The sequence below is a fragment of the Ciona robusta genome, chromosome 4 (genome assembly GCF_009617815.1).
Source record: "Ciona robusta chromosome 4, ASM961781v2".
Taxonomy (NCBI): Eukaryota; Metazoa; Chordata; class Ascidiacea; order Phlebobranchia; family Cionidae; genus Ciona; species Ciona robusta.
In genome coordinates, this window is record NC_143238.1 from 508,311 (window position 1) to 529,610 (window position 21,300).

At 37.8% G+C, this 21,300-nt stretch overlaps 1 protein-coding gene across 2 annotated transcripts; it reads right to left on the reverse strand.

Annotated features, from left to right (window-relative positions):
• Positions 1 to 763: 763 nt before the first annotated feature.
• Positions 764 to 21,234, reverse strand: LOC149736269 (low-density lipoprotein receptor-related protein 4-like). Of its 2 annotated transcripts, none has more exons than XM_089877449.1 (35): positions 20,976 to 21,234; positions 18,205 to 18,348; positions 16,695 to 16,811; positions 15,947 to 16,066; positions 15,355 to 15,468; positions 14,640 to 14,825; positions 13,552 to 13,665; positions 13,220 to 13,339; positions 12,775 to 12,900; positions 12,137 to 12,256; positions 11,930 to 12,079; positions 11,440 to 11,676; positions 10,020 to 10,139; positions 9,214 to 9,370; positions 8,911 to 9,128; positions 8,455 to 8,631; positions 8,178 to 8,337; positions 7,924 to 8,092; positions 7,478 to 7,665; positions 7,273 to 7,407; positions 7,041 to 7,219; positions 6,623 to 6,869; positions 6,432 to 6,562; positions 5,953 to 6,102; positions 5,677 to 5,788; positions 5,141 to 5,309; positions 4,830 to 5,062; positions 4,256 to 4,520; positions 3,806 to 3,999; positions 3,354 to 3,489; positions 2,587 to 2,763; positions 2,407 to 2,529; positions 2,005 to 2,347; positions 1,853 to 1,946; positions 764 to 1,795 (listed from the first exon to the last, which is right to left on the reverse strand). In XM_089877449.1, exons 1-35 carry the CDS (start codon positions 21,034 to 21,036, stop codon positions 1,114 to 1,116), a joined length of 6,168 nt encoding a protein of 2,055 aa, XP_089733575.1. In that variant the 5' UTR covers positions 21,037 to 21,234; the 3' UTR covers positions 764 to 1,113. The 2 variants fall into 2 exon arrangements, with proteins under 2 accessions (XP_089733575.1, XP_089733574.1); XM_089877448.1 differs by having other exon boundaries at positions 14,640 to 14,828.
• Positions 21,235 to 21,300: the final 66 nt, after the last annotated feature.

Sequence of the window (21,300 nt, forward strand, 5' to 3'; positions counted from 1 at the left end):
TGCTAAAGGTGTCTCTTCTTGGATATTATGTGCTAAAGGTGTCCACCCACCCTACTATATCTTGTATTTTTCTTGTGTACAGCAAAATAATTTGCCGTAGCGAACTATATCTACATTTTGATGTTGTGTATTTAGCAGAACATGGGTATATAGTTAGCCTTCGCCATTACCTACCAATGTGTTATATTGAGTCGAACACGCCTCTGCGTGCGTTTGACTATAGTCCAAACCAACGTCGGTCAAAACTCTCGAGTTTGTTTTCTTCTGCCATGCATCTTACATGTAGTTATGTGTGGCCTGACGCAACGTCTGACATAGTTATAAGGTAGAGTACTCACACGTGCTGCTGACGCTGTGTGACAAAAAGCTTTTGGATATGATTTCACAAAGATGACCTTTATAATTCATCACTGTATATTTGTAATACTTGTCTCAAACATCGGGTCTGTATTGAAGGTGGGCGCGATGAAGTGCAGTGATTTTAACGCTAATCGTATAAGTATCATATTAGGTACAATTTTACAGCCTCAGACGTTTCAATTGTCCGCATTTTTCGTCGGCCACGGACATTTTTATTTCTTTCATGTACACTTTGTCTACCACGAAAATTTAAGTCAACCGTTTATTTTTCGGTCTTACTCGTATATTTTGTTTGTATGTACAGATATTTAAAGTTTCAAAAATGATGAAACTACATCCATACCAAACGGAAATGGGTGTTAAAATAGACCTTAACTCAAACCTTTTTCAAATGAGGCAACCGTTAAAACATGTACTTTATTATACAAACAGAACAGTTGTATCGCAAAAGAGATTATACATGGGAGACATGTATTGTAAAGAAAGATGGTCAAGAAGAAAAAAAATAAACTGGCTAACACCAAGAAAACATTTCCGAGTGGGCTAAACCGTTTTTATCGGCTGTAACACTGGAAAACGTAGGAGGTTTGATTTATAGATTCTACATTTTATGCAAATACAAAGACACCATAAAACATTCACGCGTCAAAAAAAAGAGAATAAATAAATTTTAGAAATGGTAAAATACCGCAGTATGTAAAAGTAGAGTTCTATTTAAAATTTTAAGACATTTTAATCAGCCGTTCAGAAGTTTTAATCGTTGGTGCCTGAGTTTGCTGATATCGCTTCTGAACTTTGGCAATCGTCCTCAGAAAGCATTGTACATGTTGTGGTTACGCTCATTTTCGGCTGCTTGTCTAATAAATTACGAAGTAATCGGTTCTTTGATTTGGCCTTTGAAGGTATCGGTGAGGGAACATCCCCACAATTCGAGAAGTCATCGTCGCTATAGCAACTGCTGACGTCACCGTCATCTATACAGTACGCCAGTTGGTTCGTAGCTTGGCAAGTTTGCGGACTGTTTGTGACACGTAATAGAGGTAACGCTTGTGGGGCAGTAAGCTGGTGGTCTCGTGAGGTAGGTAATCCAACAGTCCCAAGTTTTCGACTTGGTGGTTTCGTCTTGGGACCTTCCAATGTTGAAACTCTGCTGTATTGTGTTGAAGTTTCATCATAACGATCATCTTCCGATGTTGGAAGAGAATCGTCCGCCGGATGAGTTTCGTTTTCAGATCTATTTATCAAAGAACTTCTTTCGTGTTTATTCCGCGGGTCAACACCAGGCCACAAGGTAGGTGTATGCTCGCTGCTCGTGTTGTTGTGGTGAAGTAAAGAGTTGCTGCCACTTCTGTAACTGACATTGTTTCTGTAGGTCACTGTTGCATTATCATTGCTCGGAATGTTGGACCTTGGTGTTTTGCGTTTCTTAATTTTCCTGCCAAACATTAACCGTTAAGTTTTAAGCTGTAATATATTCAATACAAAAACTTACTTCCACATGAAGAATCCGAAAACAACGATGATTACAAAAACGATTAGAGCCGCCGCCAAGAACACAGCAAGCACGTGGATAACAATTGGTTGAGCTATAAATATATGATGGTAAGTAAATGGTTGATATTCCATTGAACAAAAATATCCTACCTTCTGCTTTTGTGTCCTCACTTATATTATTATGTAATGTTCCTTCACTTGAAAGAGTTGTTAGGTCGTATGCTGTAACCAAGGCAGGTGCGTGTGTAGATGAATATTTTATTATTCGGACTGGAGTAAGACTACAATTGTTTAACATTCCGCCATCAGGACTTTCATGATTGATATTTGGCAAAATACTATCGGCCACAGGAGCTTGTGGTGGATCGATAGGATCAGGACAAGCGCATGTTAACGTTCGTGAACCTTTCATTAAACATAGATGCGAACAACCTCCATAACCATTCATTGTGTCGCAGAGACTTGTCCCGGTTTGTCTTTTTGATGAAACCGCCTGCAGATAGAATTCATCACGACTAGTTGGTAAATATGATATATAAGTGATAACTTTACCTTGATATCCATAAGGCCTTCCACGCCACCAAGAATTGTTTTACGCTTTGAAGAATTAAATGGGTACGTAATTGAATGAATGCTTGACGTTTGCCAATCTGTCCAATATAAAGTCCCGGACAACTATAACATAAAAACATTTGTAATAACGGTTTAGTATTGTTGCAGCTTTAAACTTACATATGTAATAGCAAACCCATGTGGCACTGGTGAAACGACAACTTTTCGTTTTCTTCCGTTAAAATCGCAAGTCTCGATGCGGTTTAATTCATCGTATGCGTCTACATAGTAGAGTCTTGAATTGTTGTAATCGATTGTCAGCCCGTTCGGCCACTGCAGGTTCTTTCGAACAAGAGTCTAAAAATAGAGAAAGTTCGGAAAATGCAATAGTTGAAAACTCCGCGTTTTATGTTTTAATCTGTTTGTAATGTAAGGTCTGGTTACTTGAGGCCTGATTTTGGCTTGTCAGTAGAATCAATGTCAATAGTATATTCAAAGGTGTTGTTCCAAGTGAGATGCACAGTTTAAGTGCATGTAAACAGTATTTTTTAAGACACGTTACGAAACTTAATTAAGATTTTACGGTTATAGTAGAGTTACAAATAATATTTAAAAAAGGAAAAGCCGAAAAGTAACGATACACCGTCCAATTTATTATATAGTTCAACGGGGGGAGATGGGGCACCATTTTATTCTATTTTCTCATCCCATTTGGTAGTAAACAAAAAAGAATTATAAACCATTTCTTCGCGACTTCCATAGACCGTTGTTAGTTATTTAAAACACGATTACGATATTTGGATATTATGTGCCAAGGTGTCCCATCTTACCACACAGTACTATATTATGTGCTTGTGGGAATCTAAACTATGGTCACGGGTATAACCTATAAATAAAATTCATTGCCAGTAAAACAACAGCTCTTTATGTGATGAGAATGTAGATACCTTTCTAGCACTTCCATCCATATTTGCTTTTTCTATTTTTGCCTTGTCTCCCCAGTCCGTCCAGAATATTATCCCACGTGATGGGTGAACAACCAATGCCCGTGGTTCGTCCAATCCCTGGTCGATCACCACTTTCCTACATCATGTAATTAACTTAAATATATTTTCACTCGTCTCGTTCCATTTAGTAGAAACAAAGAATATTGCTATAACGGTATTCGATCTTACCCCACAGACCTGTATGTGTGTAACAAATTGATGATGTACGGTCATATGATTAATGGGTATAACTTTAAATTTCGGTAAGTAAATCCAAAACGTTAAGCGGCCAATGTGAAAATGTAGAATGCCACTTAGGATTTAGTGTTTTTATATCTTTTCTTATTTGAAGGTGCAATGGCAATGACAGCTGATAATTTGCGCCTCTAAATTAATATGAAATACATAAATACCTGCTTGTACCATCCAGTCTCGCAACAGATATTGTGTTAGGCCCAGCATCGGTCCAATAAATATTATCCGCCACCCAATCAACAGCAACTCCATCAGTTGTCTTCAAGTTTCTTGAGACAATAACTTTCGTATCCGATCCATCCAAGTTTGACCGTTTAATTACATCCAGGTAAACGTCAGTGAAAAACAGAAGCTAACAATTATAGTTATGTTAAAGCACTCCGCAGATACATAGTTTGCAAAACCGGACATTTTAAACAAACATTTAAGAAACCGTATTCGAAAGAATATGACACTTGTAGAATAATAACTATATCGGTTGATGCTAATTGTTAAACGTTGGGGTTGGGGGCTTGGGGTTGGTAATTGTTGACTTTAATAAGTTGTCAGTTTAATTGACGTGGAATTCTGGGTGACGATTTAATGTATTTTAAATTCAAATAACTCACTTGTCGGCCATAATGGTAATCCAATGCAATGGTGTTTTCCAATTCACCGGCAGGTAGTTCAACGTAGGAGTTTTTATCCGCCTCCAAAGAAACTCTGCGAATCGACAGCCGGGTCGTAAACAAGAGATATTCAGTAGGAAGATCGTCGCACGTTTGTTTGTCTTCTTTAATACGAACCCCCGTTGGACATGCGCAAATAAATCCTGTTGTACTGGTTGGACTTCGAATACACAGATGGCTACAACCGCCGTTGTTAAGGCCACACCTGAAACAATTTACTTGTTTAAACGGACTAGCATAAGTTTCGCACAGCGCACACAATCATTGGGCGACGAACCGCGAGTTCTTCTTACAACTTCGTGAAACTTACTTACTAAATTTGCGGAATTTGGGTTTCTGTAAATTTTTTATCATTTACATAAGTGTAACCTATGAGCTTATTCAGTTTTAACAATTAAATTCAATTTAACAGGCACCGTATTTTGCTGCATTATTACATCGCGAAAATCTTTTTGTGGTTTGTTGAATGTAAGGGTTGTAAAGTAGTAGAGTGACTAAATATAGGGAAACATACATGTTGGCTGCGGGAGGTTCCATGGAAACTGCCTTCATACCCATCATACTGGGCATGTTCCCACGCAAAGTTTGCACATCACTCGTGTTATGGAGATCAAGCCGACGTACATCTCTGGTCTCCCAGTCTGTCCAATACACTAATCCATCCAAACAGCTAATGCTGTAAGGGTGGGGTGAAGACGAATAAAGTATTGTGCGGTTTCTGCCAAGGAGATCCGACCGTTCAATTTTCTAAAAAATAAGGTTTATTGTAGGGTTTAGAAGATGTTGGCCTTACATTTACATTATACCAAACTTTTAATAGTTTACCTCGGTCTGTGCGTCTCCCCAAATCAACCATCCAAGTTCAGTATCAATGGTTATTCCATTGGGCCATGTGAGACCTGTATCGATGATTACAGAACGGTCACTACCGTCCATACCAGCTCTTTCTATTTTGGCAGACGGTTTGTTACCCCAGTCGGTCCAGTACATATACCTGAAAAAGAATGTTTATTTGCTCATATAGGCATCGTGGTTAGGCGGTTACAGGCGTCGAAGCGCGACGCAGCCACCGCTGTATTCTTGCGCAAAACACTTGCCGACAATAGCTTAACCTCAGTCTCCCCGTTTAACTAGTTACCAGTAGTGAAACTTAATTGATGATGGGTTTTTTCTTATCTAATATAAAATTTGGACAAATCAGTGGTTACCAATATGTCGGCTTATATTTCACCCAATAACACAAAAGCTAGTAGTATTAGCAGAATCAAGCTTATAACTATATATATGTAAAAAGCCAGCCCCCTTAAACAACTGTTACGGCGTCAGGGCACAACGCAATGTCTACGAAACATATCTCTCACCCGATTCCATAATGTAGAGTGATAGCTCTTGGTGAGCCCAAGTCATCATTAATTAAAATCCTTTTGTGCTTTCCATCTAATGTAGACACAGATATAATATCCCGACCATCGTCTACGAATATAAGTAAGTTGTTACAACTGCAATGACGTAAAACTACTATGTTCCTTCGGTAAATAACGAATGTGCGAATGCAGTAAAACAGGCACATGAACAGAAGCGGAGTAATTTTAAGTAACAATCATTAATACAAACAATTCCTAGTTGAACGTACTCACCAGTCCAATATAATAAACGACCAACAGCATCAATAGCTAGACCTTCCACAATGTCCAACCCGGAAGAAATAACAACCTCACTTACAGTCGGGTCGATAAGATGACTTCGTGATATTTCATGCGAGCCGATATCAGACCAATATAAATACCCTGAAACATACGTCTGATATTATAACGATGGCAATTACCTATTTAACCTTGGGTATAGTGGGGCAACTCTGATACAAATCGTGCCCATACGTGAGTTATCCAGTGGGGTATATAGCTTTTCAGGTGATTGCTTTGTCTGCAGACCAATAATTGCATTAATTGGACAACACAACAGTGATCACTAGGCTTTAGTGTTATGTCTACTGACATTTAGCGACATTGAGCTTCGAACCTATTATATATTAGTTACGAGGCTCGCGTTTTTACCAACGCGGTAAGGCACCATAATGTTACAAAGGCTGCCTAAAATAAACTGTAATTTAAATTACCGTCACGTGGTTCGACAGCCACGTCCACAACGTTTGCTAAATAAGATTTGATCGGAAGTTTTACATCAGCTGAATACTGAACATCTAATGAAATGACACGAATGTCGGTTCGTCGCGCGATCGCCAAAAACCTGGTAAAACATTATGTTTAAGGACTTCATATACATTTAGGTAACGAGAAATTTGCTTACTTGTTCATTTCCGTATTGCATTTGTGGCGGTCAGGACTCAAAGTAAGTCCAGTTGGGCAAGCGCAGCGATAGGGGGTGGATAATATGTTGTGACTTCCTTCGCCAATATTTGGTGACAACAGACATAGATGTGTACAACCTCCGTTTCGGACAGAGCAGGGATTTGGGGTCATGGGTCTTGACTTGTGATAGAATCGAATATCCATCAAATATTCAAGATTTTCTCGCAAAACTGTTCTATCGCCTCCTGTAGACCAACGGCGTTTCATAAATTTTAATCGCCACAGTAGTTAACATGCATATTGGAATTTTTAATCTAAAATGAATTAAAATGTCCATTTGTCCATTTAGCCGTACTGTGTAACAAATTGGAGGAGCAATTAAAAAGATAATTTTCCAACCTCTGCTATATACTGACCAGTGACTTTATCGGCGCTACTGATACATTTCGATTGCCAATCAGTCCAATATATTCGTGTGGCATCCAGTGTGATACCGAATGGGTGAGGTAAATCATCATTGACCAAAACTCGTCGTTGGGCACCATGTAAGTCACAAGTTTCGATGGTTTTAGCCCCAGCATCGGTCCAATAGATCCTAAATACCCAATTTTATTTATATTTTATCGTACATAGTTAATATATACTTACATATCAGATGTGTAATCAATAGCCACGCCATTGGGCCACGTTAGACCAGTTGAAACCAGCGTAGTCCGGTTGGTACCGTCCATACCAGCTCGTTCGATTTTGGGTTCGGCTCCCCAATCGGACCATATCATATGGCTAAAATGTAACAAAATTTTAATTGAAAAATAACTTCATAAACTTTACTTCTCTTAAAAAATGAATTTACCCCGTTTTGGGATGAACCACGATGGCTCTTGGCCTATCAAGGCCTGTCCAAATTAAAACGCATCGCATCGAACCATCCAGCAATGCGACTTCAATCCGGTTTATACCGGCTTCTGTCCAGTATATTTTGTTGGTGATCCAGTCAATTGCGAGACCGGCTGGTGAGTCCAAACTGCTACTGACGATCACCTAAGTCGTTTTGTAAATTTGTTAAAATTTAACGCAAGTCCTTTGTGTGCTTGGTGTTTTAACCAAGCTTTTTAACCGATTAGTTGTGTTATATTTTAACAAAAAATATGCGTGAACGACTGTCGTTATGTCGTTATCATGCGTGTGTGTATTCGTTTATATTTGAACTTCGTAACTAAAAACATAAATGAAGGCTGTCCTATGCTTTAAACTAGTTTACAATATACGCGAGCAAAGTGTGACGTAATTAACACAAACCTTTTCCTGGCTTCCATCCCATTCCGCCCTGCTGATAGTATCCTTGCTGACGTCAGACCAGTAAATGTGGCCGGGGTGGTCGCTGTGCCAGTCAAGTGCGACAGCGTTTTTAAGGTTTTTAACTGGGAGTACTGTGTCCGCTCTTTCAACGCCGTCGAATGAGATGCGACTGAAAAGCCAAACAAAGTCTTAACATATGGTTTAATGTACGAAAAATAGAAACAAAGCTAAACCAAAGTAGCCGCTAAATATACCGAATGTCGGTCTTTCTGGTAAAAACCAAGAAATGGTTGATATCTTCAGCGCAGTGAGTGATGTTGACGCGTCGGAACCCGGTCGGGCAAGCACATGTAATGCCATCAGGTCGTGGAAGACACAGGTGGCTACAGTGTGCTTGTTCACAACGATTGTGGCCTGAAACAGATTATATAAATTCAATCCAGCTTTAGCAGGAATAACTTTGACAAGTAGTGTTCGTTGTAGCTCTAGGCAATGTTACCTTTATGACTAGACACATAACAATGTGCTCACCATTCGGTTGACGTAGTGGGTGGTATGTTTGGATGTCCATGGGGAAGTGAAGACGACTTCGAATCGTTTTTACTCCTCTGCCCGTAAATTTATTGGCGCTGTTCACACTTTTTGTTTGCCAATCGGTCCAATATAATTTGTCTTCAAAAATAGTAACTCCAAATGGGTGCAGCAAGCCTGTTATATTTGAAATAAGTTGGTGACCTGCTAAGTTGTGGTGGAAATAGGGAAGCAATCTACCAAGCACATTCATACACATTGTGAGGATGTGAAAGTAAAGAAATACTTCTGTTTAGAATCAAGAGAAGACTTGACGTTCGTGGAATGTTAAAAAACGGTATAGAGTCAAATCACAAATTCACTTTCGGTTATCAAAAAATATAGAATGTTGATTTAAATTCTATTTACTTTAGAAATGAAACACATCGTTAAAACATAATCTCATCTATCACTCACCTCTGCTTATAACAGCGCGCCGGTCTCCACCGTCCAAGTTCGCTTTTTCGATAATATGGTATTTGGCATCAGCCCAATATATGTGATTCCTCGTGTAATCAATAGCAAGACCATTTGGCCAATGTAAGTTCCGTGAGGCAACTGTGTGACGTTGACTACCATCCATAGCAGCGCTTTCCAAACGAGGCGTATCACCCCAATCCGTCCAGAACATTAAACTGTAAACGAAAAGTTTGGGTAAGAAACAAAAAACAACGGAACGGGAATGCAATTCTAGATCGTATTGAATGGAAATCAGTTTACCTATGCAATGGGTGAAGGGCAAGAGCTCTTGGCTTCTCCAGTCTTTCCCAAACAAGCACTTTACGAAGAGATCCATCCAATAATGAAACCTCCAATCTTGAAGTACCGGAATCAGTCCAATATAAAAGATTGTGGATCCAGTCGACTGCCACACCACCTTGAAAGAAATGCATAAGTTAAAAAAAACATTAAATAATTACATTTTTGGTTACAAAACCAAAACAATATTAGTTTAAAATAAGAAGAGAGTGGATTTAACTTTGAAAGGAAGGATAAAACACAAGTATACACTTATACAGGCAAAATATGCGAATAGTTTTATCAGTAAGTTCAACATAATAAAAACACTAAAATATACTTGCAACGCTAACTTAACAATAAGTAACGTACAAATACTAATAAACAGCTCTACAAGTTTGATGTGCTCATATATTGGTTCAAATAACTATAATTGCTTGATCTTATCCTGGCAACGAGGAGACCGACACAATCGAATCATTGTCGCGGTAAAATACGAGGCGAAGGTCGGCTGAATTGTGTGCCGGAGGTCGATACTGGATGGAGTGTTGATAATTTTTCTTATCGGAACCAATCTTGACAACGAAGCCGCAAATTGAGCAAGACGGTTTTTTGAATAGTTGACCATATGGGTGTTTGGTGCAGATATTACCGATTTACCAAGTGGTTCGGGTTTGTAAACATTAAAACACGAACTTAATTTCGCTATACATCACTAAAAGCCAAATCAACACAATAATTATATATTTTGATTTGCTAACAAGTAAATAAATATTAACAATACCAACCCGGGCTTTCCAGACCAGATGAAACCACTTCTTGCACGTCACTCCCGTTTACGTATGACCTCATAATACGATCTAGTGTGACGTCGGTCCAGAACATCAAGCCTTTATCGATGTGATAATCTGGAAATTAAAAAGTTAACTTTAATTGATGAGTTAAAACCGGTGTTATTATTGGACAATGTAATAAATCGTGTGTGTTTTCTGTCATTGGGAAAATCGTCCAAAGTAATTAGCATCTTCTAGTTGTACATTATCCATAATGACTATTCGTGGAAGTTATTTGAGCCAAAGTATCAGCTGAACTGTGTCGTCGGGTGATAAACAGTCTACCGCAGGAACGTTGTTTTTACAGCAAATAATGCGTCGGAAATTGAGTGGAACCAAGGCGAACTCACACACTCTTAAAGTCTAAACCTCAATCGCACAAAAGTAATTTTTCATTTGAAATCTTGCACTCAAGGGTAAATACATACAAGGTAAACAGAAACACTCTCAGGCCATCAAGCAAGATATGTTTTAACCTTTTTCAGTTTATTATTAAACAAACAACGGGCATTGATTCCCAGGAGCTGTATTTGTTATGTCTCACGCCTCATTATAGCGAATGTGGCTTTCACAAAACGACGCCGTGTCGACCACCACGGAAATACAATATGTAATGAGCTTTTCCCAATTCAAAATATTCTGCTGGCTATACAGAAATACACTTTACAATTCTAAAGAAATTAGCCCACCCAGGATATAATGTCAATACTGTAATAGTTTGGTTTAAATACAGTTTCCCTGGTTGCTATTATTTTCAAGTCGAGTTCAAAGCATTTAAAATAGATCACAAATGTTTAATTTACAAAAAAACAACAATTTTATTCTTTTAATTTTGTTTTGTTAAAATTGTAAAAAACAAATATATGCTATTAAACAAAACTAACAAATTAGGTCAATAGATAAGCTTTGTTACAAGCAAACGATATTAAAATGCCATTAACAACAGTACTGTGTAATTTTCGTTGTGGAAACCCTGAAACGGAGCTAGGTGGTCAAACTGTGAACGCGGCTGTTTCACTTGTGCCTTGGAGTGTGAACAACCTAGTAACCTTTCTACACAGGGTCATGGCAAGCTATCTCCAGGTAAAGCAAGCCAAGGTGGTACTATCTTGACCCGAAGAAAGATCAAGTTAACGTATGGTATGTCACTTATTTAGGACGGGGAAAACACGATTTTAAAACGTTAATTTGTATTTTCTATTCAACATGACATTTACTAATGGCCTAATGATGTATGTTAGCTGCGATCGCAAGGCTGACGGCGGTTTAAAGTTACCTGTACACTTTAATCATATTATGAAATAATAAAAGTAACCATAATGAACAAGTAGAAATATCACAGAACCACACGCTTTATAATTTACATGAAACTCACCTAAACCAATGGCATTCTCCAGGTCTCGTAAAATGGATCGAAACTCGGAGCGATCGGGAAGTATTTTTCGAATATCGATGCGGTTGGTAAACAAGAGAGCTGGCTCAGGACCACTTGCTTTGCAAGTTCTGCTATCAGGCCGTAGAATGTATCCATGCAAACAAGAACATACAAAACTCCCGATCGTATTGTTGCAAACCTGACTACACGATGCCTCTTCGTTACATTCATTTAAATCTAAAAAAAACAAGCTTTGAGTCTAAAACATACAATGTATAATTTGTATCTGAGGTCAATCAACTAAAGCCAGAATACTACACAAAAACGAAAGTCATGAATTAACGTTAAAACGGCGTCGTTAAAGATGAAAAAGTAAACAAAACCAACTGTACAAATGATGTGACCGTTTAACCCAACAAAAATAGTTCTTAACTAATTTGGGTGCAAAATAAACTCTGATCCAAAATCTACTTATATAAAATATATTTACCAATGCAACTAGAAAGATCGGGTGATAGTTCAAATCCTTTCCGACAAATACATTGAGCCCTTCCGGATAAAGATTCTCTACAAGTGTGTTCGCATCCTCCATTATTATCAGCGCATGAAGTAAAATTGGTCGGTAGCATGTTCGAACCATCTGAAACATTCCAAAGTATAATATAGCAAATGAAGAATAAGTTGTTATTAAACCTACTGCATGCTCTCCTTGGACTTTCATCAGAGGAGTCGAGGCAGTCGACAACTCCATCACATACTTTGTGAATTCCAATACATTGTCCATTGTTGCATCTGTGTTTTCCACTCCCACAGGTATCTGCGTGGTGGTCACATTGTTAGATGTTAATGATTAAAAACCACCAAAACAGCATTAACTATACCCGCTGCAACAATGAAATAACTGACATTTGTTTTAACATATGTTACTTATATTTGTGATTTTGTTGTTATCGGGACCTAAAGAATACACATGAGCGAAAGGTTTCTCCGCAATAAACGCTCCGTATTAAATAAAACAATCAGAAATAAAGTTAGCGGCATTTCGTCAGCGGAACGTGGTATATGAAAAACTAAATTCAGAAACATTCGTGTAACACACACACATATATATATACGTTTAAAGTGGCTATACACAGTATCCGGCATGCGAATTTGCTTGCGAAGTCGTATGCAAACCCATTACCGAGTTCCGCATGCGGCAGCGAAATCCGGACAAAACGGACAAAACGAACAAATTCCGGATACTGTGCACAGCCACCTTAACGCTGCTCCGGCGCGCGAGAATAAACAAATTGGTTAGATAAGGGAACCAGTATGAGGAACGATGCAACTTACCACATTCTATTTCGTCACTTTGATCCGAACAGTCATGTTCGCCATCGCATTTCCAACTTATACGAATGCATCGTTTGCTGGTGAAACATTCGAACTGATCGTCGTTGCAACCTAGTGGCTCTTCATCTGAATTTATAGACTTTGTAAATGTTTTCAATAAGGTAATCACATATACACGGATATGAAATTCTCAAATTTAAAATGTAAAATGGCCTAAATGTACATTTTAAGAACAAAATAAAATAATGATTTATTAAGTGTTTTGGGCGTTATCTCAATAATAGCAATTGGAATAAGTTGGTGAGTCGTGAGAATACCTCGGGATAATACTTATAGTATATACTATTTCGTTTATCATTAAATGGGGACACATAAAAAGAGAATTAATAATGGGAAAATCCCGATAAAGTGACAAAAAGGTTAGCCTTGAGAAAAAAAAACTTACGACAATTCTGTTCATCAGATCCATCATTGCAGTCGCTATCTCCATCACACCTCCACGCTTCACTTATGCACATCCCGCTTTTACATTTAAACTCTCCATAAATACATTCCTCATATTCAGCTGTCGGTTAAATAACATAAATAAATGAACTTCTTGGTTCATTCAAAAACTACCAAACTTTGCAACAGTTTATCCTTAACTTAAAGTCGCACATTTTAAGCTGGCACATTTAAAAATTTTAAGCTGGTTAAAAAACTAAATCGACGGAAAACCCTTTTGCGACGTATAGCAAGCATTGATCAAGAAAACATATATCATATTGAATCACTCACGACAGTTGATTTCATCCGTCCCGTCTCCACAGTCGTCTTGGCCGTCACAGTGATTATGCAAGCCAATACATTGGCCATTACCACATCTATATTGTTCATCGGTACATGGGTGACCTGTTACAAAGCATGGGAACACTTAGTATAATATTAAAAGTACACAACATGATTTCTAAAGTGTGTGTAGAAACGGCAAAACATCCACCGTTTAATAGCCGATTCTTTTCGGCGCGTTTTTCTACAAATGTATAAGAAATGGAAAACATAAGTTCTAAAAGTGTGGTGAGCATATTTAGCTAAGAAGCCATGAAATACGAAATATGTTAAATCTTTAATAATTGAAACACAACAGAGAATATTTCGCACGAATCATTGAATTAAACAAATTGTCAGGGCCGAGGGACGTTAAAGTAGACGAAACCTCGTAAACAAAGCTACGCAACGATGATTGCGAAAATGCTTTTAACCGGTTAGTCGCCATCAAGCAACGCGTGACAAAACTGAAAGTTAAAGAGCCTTTCGCACGCAAAACGTGAAGACAAACAAAATCTTACAGAATTGGAACACAAATGTAAAAATAACAACAAAAATTTTTTTTATGATTCTCTTAACGGAATTATATTTTCATTTTGCTTAGAAAGCAAACATGTGAATCTCTGCCAATATTTATTGCGATTCGTTTACCGCATTGTGAACAAACTGTACGTCTTTCTACGTCACGAAATAGGCGGCCAAGAAAACAACGTTCAAGTGATTACGGTCTAATGGTTCGAACCAATATCCGACCAAGTAGAACTGCGAGTAGGAATGCAAGGAACGTCATTCTACACCAGCATAGTTACGCCTGATCAAAGTGGCCTCAACTGCACGGCGTAACACGCACGATGGGATGTGAATGCAAATAGCCCCCATACAGCCTAGAATGGAGTAATATTCGCCTTACCTGCCCAAATACTTGCTAATACTACCAAATTGTTCGTAAAATAAGAGGATTACAAAGATTTTAAATACAGAAGTAAAATATTTTACAGAAATCTGTCCGTTAGGTTAGATACTAAACGTTTACTTACTAAAACTAAACGTTAACTTACTGCAATTTCGTTCATCGATTCCGTTATCACAGTCAAGCTCTTGGTCGCATACATATTCGAATGGAATGCAAAAGTCAAGTTGACCGTGGCCGACTTCAGAGTCGCTGCCTGCGCACGAAAACTCCTCGTCCTTACATGCGGTAAAGTTTGAATTGCTTGGGATAACGTCCGGGTCTGCTGGTTCTTCTGCTAAATGTAACATTGCTTTAGCTAATATACTTCACATAACATACAACTGTAGCTGCCAGGTGTATTATAGTAGGGTGGAGAAAGATTGGTCATATTTTCTATATTTTTGTTCTATTTGGTAGTCAAAAAAGAACAATATTAAAAAAAAACGCATTTTCGCGACTCCTATAGACCATTGTTAATTGTTTAAAACACGATCAGGACATTCGGATATTATGAGCTAAGGTACCTCCGTCTCACCCCAGCCTACTATGTATATATACCAGGGTGGGGTAGGATAGGACATGTTTACATTCTCTTTTCTCGTTCCATTTGGTAGTAAACAAATAATATTTACAGAGTTGTACCACCATAGCAAAGCAATTCTAAAAGAACATTTTCAACTGCTAAAATCACGATTAGGAAATATGGGATTTAGGTGCTTACGGTATGAACGGCTCTCTTAGAAACGTATTTTTATCTAACGTTCCGCGAAGAGCTGTTATGAGTGTTAAACTTAAATAATAAGCAATACAATAATACGCACCACATTCTTCATCCGAGCCATCCCGACAATCAAAATCACCATCGCAATTAAATGCTGAACTCACACACTCTCCACTTGTGCATGCGTATTCTGTACCACCACAAGTTCGACGATCTGCGATGAAACGAATTCGTTAACAATAGAAAATATGTTGGGTGTTTTTGGGCAACACATCATAAGGTACAATCGACGACATTAAAACATTTGTCAGCATATATAGCACATTCAATGTTAAATTGTTTTGCTTATTTGTATCAAATTTAAATATAAATCATTTAAACTTCTTAGTTTGTGATAAAAACATTTTTTCACAGCGGAGAATATCTATCTATAAGGAGTAAGGCAACAGGTGATGGATTATTTATCCAACAGGTGCGTTTACTACAGTAAGCGTATCATATGATACCCTGTCGCGGGTATTTGGACGCGCTAGTGCCTGTTCAAGCCTTTGTTTGTTTGCATCCACTTCAAAACGTCCTAGATTGCGGCCACCTTGAGAGCACTGGACACCAAACACCGGTCTCTCGAATTGAAATGCAAGGTTTGGAAATCTAAAGCATTACGTAAAACATGAATGGATAATTATGCTTACTACAATCAGTTTCATCACTTCCATCAGAACAATCTTCATCACCGTCACACCACCATCTTTTCGGCACACAATCGCCAGATCCACACGTCTTCTCCGTCGATTCGTCGCATGGCTGGATCGCTATGACAGCAGAATCAACATTGTTATGACATAAATAGAACAATGACCCAATCAAGTCATAAAAATAATCAACACACTTTAACGCTGTCAAAAATCGCACGCGACAATTTTTGAGCGTAAATTACAATAGGAGAATGTCATGTAATTGTCGCATTTAAGGGGATAGTGTGATCCACTTCGTAATATAATCCGAAAATATGAAGCAATCTTTCGCCCCGTGTTTTATCTTTGGGCACATATCCCTATTCATATTTTCCATTCAATAGTTTTCTTGTTGTTCTTTTCTTTGTACTGTTGGTTTCCGCACCAAAACACACATACCTTAAACTTTAAACTAGTGGTCGCAATCGACTCATCCTTTTTAACTAAAAATTTAATTAGACCCCTGCAGTAGTGTCTTGTAGTAATACATCGGCAAAAACCGTGTAGACAAAATCCAAAAAATTTACGAAACTTTGCTCCAAACCAGAGTTTTTTGTTTATGATTTTTTTTAAATATTGTAATATTCATTTTTACATTTTGACCCAATTAAATACGAGGAAAATTATTTAAAAGCATCTAACATGCAATTAGATCTCTTTGGTCACTATATAACAAATACAGCTATATGCGATAATTTGTACTTACGGCACGAAACTTCGTCACTATCGTCACCACAGTCGTTTTCACCATCGCATTTCCATTCTGCCATGATGCATTTTCCATTGTCGCATTGAAACGAAGAGGGTCGACATGTGGGTATTACTGCAAGAACCAAGTATTTAATAACCAGTGCTAGAGCATCGGGAAACCATGCCAGCCTAATCCTCGTAAAGAGATATAAGAGGCCGATCCACGGCACGCCTAAATTACAGGTATATAGCTTGGTCGAGTAAACCACAGAATCTTCGGAACGTTTTCGTGCAATTGTTTGAAATTCAAGACAGTCATTTCCTCTAGTACGAATGCGGGATTAGAAACACGACGCACCCGTGCTATTGTCGCACACATATAGGTTTAACGTGACAAAATACTCTATTTTCAAATACCCATGGTGTAATACCATTGTGTTATAGAAACGCTGTAATACTCTGTGTTTTAAAACCAATGATTCGTAGAACACTGTGGGGGAAGGAGTAGTAGAATGATGGTCTACTACTCTACTTTATAGTGGGGAAATTCACTCCTTTAAATACAACTACAGCAGTCCTGCCAAATAAGTCTTTTACAAATACTGCAGTAAAAGTTATTTCAATCTTAACTGTACAAGCGAAATCGATCTGTTTATGTGCTGGAAAGCTGCCATAGTTAGTTTATGTTGGAAGCCTTCCGCCCTCCTGTTGGGCTGGTAACGATCCATGAATGTCAATATAGATCAAAATTCCTCAAGCGATTATGATAAGAGTCGGTGGTAAAGTGCGTAGGTACCAGGTTTATCAGAGATATCTTGCATCTCAATGTCAAAAAAGCAAAATGAAACTTGTAACTCCCAACCGGAAATCCGGAATATTATTTCACGCTCGTAAGTGACGATTTTTAGCGAAGAAAAACGAGTCCTTTTTAAAAATGACCTTAGTTCAAAGTTTTTACACCACAAAACTAGGTCTTAATGATCGCGTCTGTAGGTTTGGTCGTGGGCTGTCAAGCGGAGAGTAAATACATTCGCACGCAAGCCAATATTACTGAGAAACAGCGGTGCTGAAACCAACTCAGCGGTATCCGATTCCACGCTTTTAGCGACTTCGTCAAAAAGCGAGAATTCAACTTTCTTGAGGATTGTTGAGCGTGCCGTAAGTAACGTAAGCTTCGGCTTATATATCAAAACCCTAAATGCAATTTACAATTAGTTGAACTGTTTGACTTTCATTACCTTGTGGCTGACTCCCTTTGTCCGCAGTTCCCGTTTAGCACATCGGTCGAGATTTGATTACCGAATTTTAATTTACACTTTTCAAAGGTGAACGTTTTTTTTACGATTGGTGGTACAAAGTTCAAAAAGTATCTTTACTTTCCGATTTGCAATAAATAAAACGAAAAAACTATTGTTCGCACTTATTTGTAAACCGATAATACCCTGTTACAGTGAAGATATGATACAGACTCAACGAAAATTATAAGATCTTAAATGAAACACCAATAAAAACAGGGAGTAACTCACCACAGTCCATTTCATCACTCGCATCTCCACAGTCGGTGTCTCCATCACATTTCCAAGCTACTGGTATGCACGTACATTTGTTACTAACAGAGCATGCAAACTGTTTTCGTTTGCATTTGCACTCTGGCATTGATGTAACACACACTGAAACAAAGCATTACATTAAATCAAGTTAGGGATTAATGCTTTATAAATGTAAGCGGAATTAACCTACGAAAAGTGACGTCCCATCAAGCGAAAATGATGCAAGCATGAGAAACGACAACATCACAATGTGTTTACATGTCTATCTGGACATTTTTAAATTGAGAATGGGTAAAATGCTAACCTAAATTGGAATGATAATTTAAAAACGTGACCCGTGTTCCAGCGATAGTATCTTCAGCTTTAAACATATTCGTCAGTCTCTTGGTCGCTGCTATTCGTAACCAATCCATATCATAAATACACAAAAAACTTGGCGCAACTGGCGATCTGGTACAGCGATTATCAGTAGCGATGTTTACCCAAAGGACTTATCTACTTTTTAACATAGTTAATATCAAAACAATGAGAGACGTTTGTGTAAGTTAATCATCATCAGAGAGAAGGTACACAATTAATTAGTATGATAGATCAAGTAGTCAAGTAGCCAGCACACAAAGGATTCCGCACCGGCACAACTAGAAAAAACGAGGTCGAGATAAATGAACCAATATATTCGATTTTTTCTGTGTACTCCGAAAACCAGACATATGTCTTACAGCTTCCCTTTGTTATAACGTTAATAAAATAAATTAATAGTTACACGTTAGAACACTGAACTTTCATGCAACGATGACATAACCTTTATGCGCTTATTTGGCGAAAATATTTCGATTCGTAAAATTCCAAAGATACCGCCGACTGTGTAGCACAAGCAGGTAATACTTTGCACGAAAGGTGTAGTCTTACAACTAGTCATTTCTTGCACGCTAGTTTAACAATTTATATAAGAACCTCGTATTTTTCTGGATTTTACACAAATACAAGCTTGAGTATTTTAATGTGCATAATACGCTGATAACAATATATTAAACAGAAAACTAATCAGTTTCTTTTTACACGAATATTTATACAATGTTTTCTGTATGAGTGAATATACATAATAGTCAGTACGTAGCATCGCATAAATATGCTTGACGTAATTAATGTTTTAATATAAAGACGGGGGCTCATCTGTAAATTTCAATTGGCTATGTTCTTGTTGGAGTGTTCTTGACTTTACTAGATAGAATATTGAATAGGATTATAACGAGTATATGGTGGACAATACGTGAGCAATGGTAATTCATACATGAACGGTAAATGTAAGTCGCGTTCGGTGGTTAAAATGAATGACAGCGTCTAGCCAGAGATAGCTTACTTAGCTTCAACCTTGTTTGCTAGTTGTTACTGAATGTTCTGCATTAACATGAGTTTGTACAGACAAATGAGTAATACATGTGAATACCAACCAACTATCCAACCCAGTTACAACACTTCAAATAAAATACGACACTTCTCGCTTGTCGCCACTAACATAAAACAGACACACTCGTAAGATGTTGTGTTTACAAATATTAGCACAAGAACATCTTATGCGACAAGCAGAATCGGTGACAACTGAAAGATTAGAAAACTAACAAGCAGCCCCGGGCGACCAGCACGTGCGACCACATAAGTTTACATGTGCTTGGTAAACAAGGTTTGATCAAAGGAAACCGAAAGGATTAACTTTCACGTTTCACTAAACATTCCATGTTGGATGTTGTAACATAATAACCTTAACTTCACAAGTACAATGTTGGAATGCGCAATATTAAACATATTAAACTCATGGGCTATAAATTCGATACCTATATTATTAGGCAATGATTTATTCCTATTTTTGATACCCGAACTACTCCGTATAGTATTATTTAGTGGTTACCCCAATTTTGCGAATGACATCTATTACTACGTCCTTCTATTTATAATATAAAACGTAAATGCTATAATTATTATAGCATAGTGGATTAATTATATGAATTACAAAAGAGGTTATTAACAACGAAAGAACGCCCAGCATATGATGAATATTTCAGCGTGATAAGCAATTAGACGCAGTAGTGTGCCGCGCAAATAAACACCAGGATATGAAACCAGCGGGATTGAAAATTTTATTTGAAGAAGCAATTCGCATCCTGTCTTTAAATTGGACAAAACCTCGACCGTGCTTCCGATATTACTACATGGTAATTAATTCAGAAAGCGACTTCCCGGTTCAACTTTCAATCGCACACAAGTTGTTTACGAAGTTTTGGTTGCGAAGTAATTATTTACTCATGCGTTTTAAGAATAATTTTGACTTAAAACGGACCAACATTTAAAAACATTATCACGTGATATACATTATATATATACTTCAAAACCTCAAAAGTGCTTGCCATACTTTCGTGTAAAAAGTTGACTAAACATACTAAGTCGAAAATGTTTGTTAAAATACCTTTGAACCACAAACAAATAGAAAACAGCGTGACTGTTACGCTTGGATAAAGGTTCATTGAAGCATAAACTTGGTGCTTTCACGACCCTGTGTACTTGAGTGTGTCTAAACGGTAAACTTAAGATATAATGCGGAGTCTCTATGCAGTCTATGGAATGGCGTGGAAGTCTTGTAGTCTAATAATAAGTTCTATTAGTCACAATATACTGCACGCAGAAGCTTTAATGTTAAGGCTTAACCATATGGAACGTATTAAAATCCAGTGGCATGAACATGTTTAACTTACCAATGGTAATGATTGCCAAGCAGAAAATAATCCAGGCTTTCCGTGTGTAGGAATTATTCATCTCTGTCTTTTCATCGGTAAAAATCAGAATATTGACGGCAATTGGCTTCTACAAATGCCGCAAAACTTAATCCTGGGTGTCACTTTCATTCAGTGAACTATTTCGAGAATGTCCACATGTAACTCCAAGTATTGAAACATTCATAAACTATCAGTTAGCTAACATACATCTGTGGTAAGTGAACCCATTATGAAATTACAGATCGTTTAAACCTGAGCTCTAACCGACGATATGTCTGCTTCAAAGAAAGCTGTAGACAAGTGA